The sequence below is a fragment of the Mus pahari genome, chromosome 3, assembly GCF_900095145.1.
Source record: "Mus pahari chromosome 3, PAHARI_EIJ_v1.1, whole genome shotgun sequence".
NCBI lineage: Eukaryota > Metazoa > Chordata > Mammalia > Rodentia > Muridae > Mus > Mus pahari.
The window spans coordinates 95,362,631-95,373,604 of NC_034592.1; the positions used below are offsets into that span (position 1 = coordinate 95,362,631).

The window sequence follows — 10,974 nt, forward strand, 5'->3', positions numbered from 1 at the left end:
GGGGGTATAGGAAACTTTTGGGATAGCATTTGAAATGTAAATAAAGAAAATCATAAAAAATAAAATAAAATAAATTATTTTTATACTTATTATATATGTCTATATATTCATCTGTGCCACAGTGTTTATAGAGAAAGATCAGAAGGTCACTCTATCAATTCTTTCTTTCTATATTTACCAGTCTTCTAGGGGTTGAATTTAAATTGTCAGACTTGAGATCAAACACTCTTATTCTCACAGGAATCTTCTCTCCATCATTTTTAGCTATGTTTTAAAATGAAGGCATGGATGCACATTTCAAGCATAGGTATATTGATGTTAAATTTAAAACATCTAACAATTGCAGCTAAAATATGTCTGTATAAAGAGTGAGGGAGACAGCAGAAGTCTAATACAAAGATCTATAACATTACCCAATGTAAATTTTTGAATGAGAAAGTCCTCCAAATGCTCATGTATGAGAACATATCCTTCTCTGTTGGTAGTATTGTTTGAAGAAGTTATCAGGAGGTGTAAACTTGCTGGAGAAAGTATGTCACTGGGAGTGTGTTTTAGGAGTTAAAACCTGCTTGCAATCCCACCAACAATAGAGGAGTGTTCCTTTCTCCATAACCTCACCAGTATCTGCTGTCACCTGAGTTTTTTACTTTAGGCATTCTGACTGGTGTGAGGTGGAATCCCAGGAGTGTTTTGATTTGCATTTCCCTGTTGACTAAGGATGTTGAATATCTTTTTAGGTGATTGTATATGGGATGGATCCCCAGGTGGGGCAATCTCTGGATGGTCATTCCTTCAGTCTCTGCTTCACACTTTGTCTCTGTAACTCCTTCCATGGTTATTTTGTTCTTTCTTCTAAGAAGAATAGAAGTATCCACATTTTGGTCTTCCCTCTTCTTGAGTTTCATGTGGTTTGTGAACTGTATCTTGTGTATTTTAAGCTAATATCCACTTATCAGTGAATACATATCATGTGTGTTCTTTTGTTATTGAGTTACCTAACTCAGGATGATATCCTCCAAATCTACCCTTTTGCCTATGAATTTCATATATTCATTGTTTTTAATAGCTGTGTAGCACTCCATTGTTTAAATGTACCACATTTTCTGTATCCATTCATCTGGACATCTGGGTTCTTTCCAGATTCTGGCTATTATAAATAAGGCTGCTATGAACATAGTGAAGCATGTGTCCTTATTACATGTTGGAGCATCTTCTGGGTATATGCCCAGCAGCTGGGTCCTCAGATAGTACTATGTCCAGTTTTCTGAGGAACAACCAAACTGATTTACAGAGTTACAGAAACAAAGTATGAAACAGAGACTGAAGGAATGACCATCCAGAGACTGCCCCACCTGGGGATCCATCCCATATACAATCACCAAACCCAGACACTTTTGTGGATGCCTGTTATAGCTATCTCCTGAGAGGCTCCACAAGTGCCTGACTAATACAGAGGTGGATGCTCGCAGCCTACCATTGGACTGAGCAAAGGGTCACCAATGAAGGAGCTAGAGAAAAGACCCATGGAGCTGAAGGGCTTTGCAGCCCCATAGGAGGAACAACAATATGAACCAACCAGACTCCCCAGAGCTCCCAGGGACTAAACTACCAACCAAAGAGTAGACATGGTGGGACCCATGGCTCCAGTTGCATATGCAGCAAAGGATGGCCTAGTTGGTCATCTATAGGAGGAGATGCCCTTGGTCCTGTGAAGGCTCTATGCCACAGTGTAGGGGAATGCCAGGGCCAGGAAACTGGAGTGGGCTCGTGAGCAGGGGGAGGGGGAGGGAATAGGGAATAGGGGGTTTTCGGAGGGGAAACCAAGAAAGGAAGAGGGTCCACCCTACAGAAATGGTAAAAGATACAGAAACTCAAACCCAAACATTAGATGGAGTTCAGGGAATCTTACAGAAGAAATAGGAGAAAGATTGAGTGATCTGAAGAGGATAGGAAATCCACAGGAAGACCAACAGGGTCAACTTACCTGTACCCTTGTGGTCTCCCAGAGGCTGAATCACCAACCAAAGAGCAAGCATGGGTCCCCATGGATCTAGACCCCCTCCACATATGTACCAGATTAGCAACTTGGTCTTCATGTTGATCCAAACACCTGGAGCAGGGACTATCCATGAGCCTGTTACATGCCTATTTGTGGATCCCATACCCCTAAAATAATGATCATGTCTGGCCTCAATGGAATTGGATGAGTTGATATGTGTTGTGTGGCTATATGGGGGTTTGTAGGGAGTGATACCCAGAAGTAAGCTTCTCCTTCTCAAAAAAGAAGAAATAATTTTATATATGCATACATATATACGTGTGTGTGTGTGTGTGTGTGTGTGTGTGTGTGTGTGTGTGTGTGTAGTTTGTTATAAAATATATTCTGGTTGTGATTGTTTCTCCCCTAGATCCTCCTTGCCTAACAAAATTCATACCATTGCTTTTTCTATCATTAGAAAACAAGCAAGCCAGGCAGTGGTGGCACACACCTTTAATTCCAGCACTTGGTAGGCAGAGGCAGGCAGATTTCTGAGTTTGAGGCCAGCCTGGTCTACAAAGTGAGTTCCAGGACAGCCAGGGCTATACAGAGAAACCTTGTCTCCAAAAACAAAAGCAAAAACAGAAACAAAAAACAAACAAAAAAAGAAGCAAACATCTAAAAATAGTAATAGTAGTAGCAATGACAAAACAATATAAAATGAAAGCAAACAAACCAAACTAGAACAAAACACACACACACACACACACACACACACACGAAGTTAAAAAAAAAAAAAAAAAAGAGGCTTACAAAACCACAAATGGATCCTGAGGCACACACATTTATAGAAAGTCCCATAAAAGAACACACATTTATAGAAAAGTCCCATAAAAGAACACACATTTATAGAAAGTCCCATAAAAGAAGAAAATCTTCCTAGGAGAAGGCAGGCCGGAGGGTTTGGAATCAGAAAGCATATCCATAACAAAAGACACTTAAGGTTTGAAAAAATGTCCAGGAAAAGTATTATAAAACAACAACAAAAAATACATGTATTTCAAAAATAACATTGAGTTTGTTTTCTGCTGACCTTCTACTACTGGGTATGGACACTGTCCTTAAGTGTGTTTGTATGCCTGGTGAGATTCCATTAGAGAAAATAAATTTTCCTGTGTGAGTGGTTATCAACTGGAGATAGCTTACATTAAGGATAAGGGAGGGGCTTGTGTCTACCACCTTCTCACCCCTGGAACTCTACTTGACTGAGACCAGAACAGACCCTGTGTATGATGCCACAGACTCTGTGGGTCTTATTATGTCTACAAGGCCTTGTTTCCTGGTCTTCTGTCCTCATTGGCTCTTATAAACTTTACAAATTCTCTTCCACATAGTTCCCTGAGCCAAGAGGAGAGATTAGATAAAGACATCCAATTTAGGGCTGAGTCTTCAAGGTTTCTCACTCTCTGTGTACTATCCAGTTGTAGGTCTCTTGTTCCTACCATCAGGAAGAATCTCTATGATGATGGTTGAGCATGACACTGATCTATGAGTTTAACATGTAATTAGGAGTCATCACTATATTCTTTTAGTAGAACACTAGTATTTGGTTTTCCCCCTGGGTCCTTTATCTATTTAGTCATAGGATATTGGCTACATGAGCAGTATCTACCATGATTTTCATTAAAAAAAAAAAAAACTAAATGAGAAATTTCACATGACCATAACATACGTCAAAAAATGTCAGCAGCTATGTTAATATTAGCCAAAGTATGTTTCCAGTAAAAGAATATAACTAGAGAGAAAAGGAAGATGATTAGATAAAGATATCCAACTAAATTATATATAATAAATAGTAGTTACATAATTTAATACCATAAAGCTGTTTTAAATATAAGGTGCTTGCAAGAATACATGCACACACACAAACACAGTCAAAGTAAATGTTTGAAACAAACAATGTCCTTTTTTAACCTCCTGGGGTCTTAATGATATGAAAATTAAGTTCATAATTCCAACATAGCAAATTATCAGAGAGTATACTGAAATACAATTTCTACATAATCAGCATTTCCTGGCTAACTGAGACAACTCCATCAAGTATTAGAGAACCAATTTGCTATGGTCATACAGAACATACAACACATGGCTTCTCTTAAAACTGGAAACAATTTTTTTATAAACTCTACCTGTGTAGAGTAGAGGATCAAATATGAATAAGGTACCACTGTGGCATTTTCTGATCACAGGAAAAAAATCATATTACTTAACTAATTTTAAATTCTGGGCTTATTTATATTTTTGCTTGTATCTCTGTTATATTTCATAAATATGCAATACTTGGAATTATTCTTAACAATGAAACCCCAAAGAGATGTCCAAGATAATTACCTACAGTGTTCTATTTTGTTCAGGAGGTAGGCTGGGTGAATTTTGCCCAGGGGACAAATTCAGGTGGTAAATTAAAGTCAGGTCAAGACATTCTTCTTATACAACATGGGTGTATTCGCATGGACACAGCATAGAGGAGGAACATCTGAGATATTTGAAAATAGTGAATCAGGTAAGCTAGATGATCTCCCTGATTCTCTGCTTTAAGATAACTCTGAAACTATATCTGTGCATCTATTTTACCAACAACTACTATGACTGTGGTTAACAGTTATTTCTTTGCTTTGTTACAAATTAAAAAACAATTTCATGGTCTTCTTTTTTTCCAATTTTTATTAGGTATTTACTTCATTTACATTCCAAATAATATCCTGAAAGTCCCCTATACCCCCCCGGCTCCCCTACTTACCCACTCCCAATTCTTGGCCCTGGTATTGCCCTATACTGGGGCGTATAAAGTTTGCAAGACCAAGGGCTGACTAGGCCATCTTCTGCTACATATGCAACTAGAGACATGAGCTCTGGAGGTACTGGTTAGTTCATATAGTAATACATGGTCTTCTTAACTTCTATTATATCTAAAATTCCGTGGTTTATCTCCAGTTTCCACAAAGAATCATGCCCTCTGAAATATGCTTATGTCTGCATCAGATCATTTTATTTGCCTGCTAAACCACAGAAGCAACACACAACCATTCTTCACAGCTGCTACAATTTAACAAGATAGGGCCCCTTTGCAAAGGATATGCTTAGTATGTAGGATAACTTTCAGAATAGAGAGAAATGTAAAATGGGTCACCAATATAGTGAGACACAATGTGAAACTTAGTTATTGCAGGAATAAAATGAAAGGAACATGATACGAAATAAAGGCACAAAAGCAACTGGAATATGTTCCTTGCCACATCAATGTACACCACACAGATCCACATTGTTTAAGTCCTAATATATGATTAATTGCTGCATGAGTATAAATGTTAAGAATATTTTAGAGTTCATAGCATATAATACTTCTATTTACATGTTCATAACACACTGTTGAAACAGAAAAGTGTTTGGGACAGGAATATAATGTCAATAGATGATAATGATTTGAACAGATCTCCATAAATTTTTTAAATCTATGATCAATCTATTAAATATATTACATATAGATAGCTGTCAATAGAGTTATGTAACCATTCCACAGTAATATGATGAACATTATTTTTACATTTTATGATTTTCCTGCTCAAGTGTTTCATAAAAACACACATACTTATTTTCTCAGAAATTCCTTTCTCAAGCAAACAATTTCCTGCCCTTGACTGTTACTGTTACAAACTATTCTAGAATGTGCAAATTGCATTTTTAGAAAACTTTTTGAAAATTTCACATTGATGAAAAACCAAGTTTGGAGTGGGGTTCAGATTGTTCTGCCTTTACAAGGGCCAAAATCATAACTGGTATAAATATTTTCCATAGAAAACTGGCAAATCTGTATTATAGAAAATAGATTTATTTTCAATTTAAAAAATTACTATAGAATGTAAACTTTTGCAACAGCAAACTTTTTGACTGATATATTTCTTTTGCTCCTTAGTTCATGCTTCTGAGTCCTCAGAAAATGGGTAGGTAAAATAACACATGATACAGGAAGGTCAGTTTCTCCATTTCCACACGGGGTTTCAAAGGATACCATAGGTAAGACACACACTTTTTATTATATATATAAATAATTAGTTTTCACTGGATGCTTAACTTCACATTAATGCAAGACTAATAGTCTAAGTCTTTATGTATTTATGTATTTATGTATTTATTTATATGTGTATGTGATGTATTATTATAAAGTATAGTGATTTATTACTGTTTATTGATATTATTTAAAATAAATATGTTCTAATTACAGTCTTAAATTTTATGTAATGTTCAGGTATGTATCTGAATGGTCCTTAATGTTCAACCAATTCATTTCTACATTCATCTGCATTAACATTTTTGCTAATAAGCTTAGTTGTCCAAATAAGTTCCCTGATACATTTTAACTTATGGTAAATATGAACATGACGTTCACCTTCCACTCGTGTGCTTGAGTATCCTATACAGTATTCTATAGTTTCTCTCATAATCCTTAGTACAACATTTCCTTCAGAGGAGTAAGATAAAAATTTAATGTTATAAAGTACTATAAAAGAAACTACACTGTGGCTTAAAAGAATTACTATTTATAGTAATAAAAACAGAAAGAATGTAACACATGTAGTGCATTGAAATTCAGTGTAATTAATAATCATTTCCCCAAGGATCTGAGTTAATGTTTGTCATGTAGTGGAATAACTTTGAGAATTAGTTTAAACTGAACTAGTAGGTAAAATCCCCACCTACCCCACCCCCTGCCAAAAAAAGAAGATATAATAATTTGTGACCTCTTAGCCTGTGTTTCTGCCTACCCACATACAGAGAATATTTGTGAAACGATATCCATATAAATTTAACTATTGTCTGCTTCCATGAAAGTTAACCATGGCTTTTGAGCTTTTATGTTGAATAGTAATGACATTTATATTTGGTGAAGACTTCTATTTACGTTTATGGGATTTATAGATATTAAGTCTCAAAGTGAATGTCAAATTCTACAAGTAATTTGTCCACCACATCCCTACAATCATCTTTCTCTGTAGATTGTTTCTTAGGACAAAAATGAATGAAGTGAATCAGTCCGTGGTGTCAGAATTTGTGCTTTTGGGACTTTCCAACTCACAGAATCTTCAGGTCTTGCTCTTTGTGATATTTTTGATAGTTTATCTGCTCATTCTGTCAGGAAATATTGTTATTGTGACCTTAATAACCATTGACCGCCATCTCCATTCCCCTATGTACTTCTTGTTGGCCAACCTGTCCTTTGTTGATATATGGCTTTCCTCAGTTAGCACTCCAAAAATGGTCACAGACTTTCTCAGGGAAAACAAGACCATTTCCTTTGAAGGATGCATGTCCCAAGTCTTCTTTGATCATTGCATCGGTGCAGCAGAGATGGTGCTATTGCTGGTTATGGCTTATGACCGCTATGTAGCCATCTGCAAACCTCTCCACTATTTCACCATTATGAACCTGAAAAGATGTGCTGCATTGGTGTTGATTTCCTGGACAATTGGCTTTGTGCATGCCTTGAGTCAACTTGTACCGGTTCTACAACTACCTCTCTGTGGTCCATTGGAAATAGACAGTTTTTTCTGTGACATACCATTGGTTATCAACCTAGCCTGCATAGATTCCCATGATTTGGATACTTTAGTAAATGCTGATTGTGGGGTTGTGGTTGTAACTTGCTTTATTCTGTTGCTTATATCCTATACTTATATCCTTATCACTGTTCATCAGAGCTCTAAGACTGGGGCATCTAAGGCCCTGTCCACATGTACTGCCCACATCACTGTGGTATTGCTCCTTTTTGTGCCCTGTATTTTCATCTATGTTTGGCCCCTCAATATCACCTGGTTTGACAAATTTCTTGCTGTGTTTTATTCTGTTGTTACCCCTCTCCTGAATCCAGCCATTTATACACTGAGAAATAAAGATATAAAGCATTCTCTAAAGAGATTAAAAAGCTCTCTTATGAATCACAAGGTAAATACGTAATGTCCAGGAAATCCACCATAAATATTTTAAGATAAGATTTCAATGAAATGAGGAGAGGTTAAAAATTGGGGTATTTAACTTTCATGTACAATTATTTCAAATATTTTGCTTTATTATAATTCTAGAAATTGAAAGTTTTATTTATATAGACAACTAAACTACTTCTGAATATTTTTCAAAAGCTGATCCTTCTATCTGAGAAAATTATTGAATGGTTCTTAAATGTCTTAAGTAATATGGAATAAAATGAATTGTATTTGTCCTTCTCATATCTAATAAATTTTGTAAAATTTGCTTAAATATTGTTCTAACAGCACAATTTTTTGCTACCTTAAAATATCACACAAACATTTTATTCATTATTTTGTAAAAGGGCAGCACCGTTATCTTTTTTATTCTACCTTGTTCCAAAAACACTACTGGGAGAACTTAAAAATCATGGAAAATTAAACAAAATTTATGAATGGCACAATAAATAGCAATAAATATTATTTGGTATTGATTTTATTACTTTAATAAAATTAAAGTATTGTATAGAAAAATATATTTTTCTCAGTTATCTGAATTTCAAGAAATAAAACTTTCCTTTAAATTGATGTTTATTATTTAAATAAACTCATAAGCCACAGTGTTAGTTGTATTGTGTCCATCTGGTCTTATCTCTTGGTACCTAAAGTTCCAATGGCTCTTATAAACTTTATATCTCCTTCTTTCTGTAGTTCCCTGAGTGCTGAGAAAAAATATTAGTTGAATTGAAAACTAGAGTTTTAAGATTGTTTCAAGGTTTCTCATTTTCTGCATATTGCCCAGTTCTGGTTCCCCGTGTTTGATTCTATCCTCTACAGAAAGAACTTCTCTGGGGATGGCTAAGAAAGGAACTGATATTTGAGAGTAGCAAGTCATTTAGAGTAATTTCGTGGCTATATTATTTTAGTAGAACGGTAGTATTTCATTTTCCTGTGTTTAGTCTTATGGTCTTGGATACATGAACAGTGTCTGGCATAGGTTCAATGTCAAAACAAAAGCAAAAACCAAAAAAAAAAAAGAAGAAGAAGAAGAAGAAGAAGAAGAAGAAGAAGAAGAAGAAGAAGAAGAAGAAGAAGAAGAAGAAGAAGAAATGGATGATATGTGACCTACATCAAGAGAAACTGAAGCAGCTACATTGATATTCGCTAATGTATGTTCACATGAAAGAACACAACTAGAGAGGGAAAAAATTTTACATAAACAAAATAGGTCAACTAATCATAATAATACAGCCATTTTGATCAGCATGTTCTAAATTTTGTGTGAATATTCTGAATTCTAAAAATAAGAATTCTTAGAATAAGAAAGCACATACTTGAATAAGCATAATAAAACAGTCAAAACTTTATCTAAATAATTAATATAAGTACATACAATTAAAGATGAAGTGATTTGATAAATTTATATTTACATAAAACTAGAACCAGAATTTCACACTTCTGTTCCCTAAATACATAAACTATACAATATGTTGCATAATTACCTGGGCTATGAAACAAGTATTATTTTCCTTAAATCTTATTTTTTGAATAGTTCATATATGTGTACAATGTATTTCATCATATCCATCCATATTACCTTCCTCCAAATCCCCCAAGGTTTCTTCCAATACATGTCCCTTCTAAATTCATGTTCTCTTATTAGTAACCCAGTGAGTCCAATTAATGCTGCCAACATGCACATGAGTGTTGGTTTATCTACTGGGATACAAGAAAGCTTCAAGTAGCCAGTACTGAAAGTAAAAGGTGTTTTCTCCATGAACAGCTACCTATTTAAATGACTAATTAACTGGAGATGATGCCTCACAAGTTGATCTTCTCTCCATTTTGGAAATTTTAACTGTTTAACCTTGGTCTTGGTTGTTCACCAGTGGGAACTACCTAGAATCTCATATGACACACAAATCCAATACATTAAGTCCATAAGTTCAGATAAAAAAAAAAAACCCAACAACTGCTAAGAAAGGACAAGAGATGGCAATGTCCTTCAACAACTTCTACTACTATAGAACTGATCTTGAATGAAAATTACTCATAAGAATATCAGGGCACTGAATTTAAAAGAAAAATTATAAATATAATCAAGTAATCTAGTGACTTAAAAAATGACAAACACACACATGAGAGAAGTTAAAGAATGAAGAGTAAATTATTGATTAAAGTCCAAGAAAACAAGCATACAGCAATGTTGAACGATAAAGACAATTGAGGGCTTGAAAAACAACTTTATTTTGTTTTGTCCTTCTAAGTGGGATTGAAGAATCCTCACTTGGACACCTCTGTTATTATTATTACTATTGTTGTTGCTTTTAATCTTTTTATACAGCCCAGTCATTATTCTCCTCCCAGTCCTTAGTCCTTTGACAGTTCCTCATCCCATTCCTCTTCCCCCATCTCCAAGAGGATGTCCCTACCCCAAAACCTCACCAGACCTCCCCATTCCCTGGGGCCTCAAATCTCTCTAGAGAGTTAGGTACATCTTCTCTCACTGAGGCCAGACCAGGAAATCCTCTGTTGTATATGTGTCAGTTAGTAAATGCTGTCTGGTTGGTTGCTCAGTGTCTGATCTCTGGAGTCCAGGTTAGTTGAGGGTGTTAGCCTTCCTATGGGGTTGCACTCCTCCTCAGCTTCTTCAAGCCTTTCCCCAATTCAACCACAGGAGTCCCTGACTTCAGTCTATTGGTTGGGTATAAATATTTGCATCTGATTCATTTATCTGCTTCTTTAGCTTCTCAGAGGCTCCTGTCTGTAAGCTCACCATTGCATCAGGAATAGTATCAGGCCTTGGAGCCTTGCCTTGAGCTGGATCCCAATTTGGGCTGGTAACTGGACCTCCTTTCCCTTAGGCTCTGTATTAGTCAAGGTTCTCTAGAGTCACAGAACTTGCAGATAGTCTCTATATAGTAAAGGAATTTATTGATGACTTACAGTCTGCAGTCCAAATCCCAACAATGGTTC

At 35.7% G+C, this 10,974-nt stretch overlaps 1 protein-coding gene across 1 annotated transcript; it reads left to right on the forward strand.

Moving 5' to 3' along the window:
• The first annotated feature begins 5,951 nt into the window (after positions 1–5,951).
• On the forward strand, positions 5,952–8,236 carry LOC110319094 (olfactory receptor 4K3-like). Its single transcript, XM_021194518.1, has 2 exons — positions 5,952–6,052; positions 7,033–8,236. Exon 2 carries the CDS (start codon positions 7,052–7,054, stop codon positions 7,988–7,990), a length of 939 nt encoding a protein of 312 aa, XP_021050177.1. The 5' UTR covers positions 5,952–6,052; positions 7,033–7,051; the 3' UTR covers positions 7,991–8,236.
• The last annotated feature ends 2,738 nt before the right edge of the window (positions 8,237–10,974 follow it).

Bases quoted from the DNA above. Each gene is read 5' to 3' on its own strand.
- LOC110319094 (XM_021194518.1), top strand. From the start codon at position 7,052: ATGAATGAAGTGAATCAGTCCGTGGTGTCAGAATTTGTGCTTTTGGGA.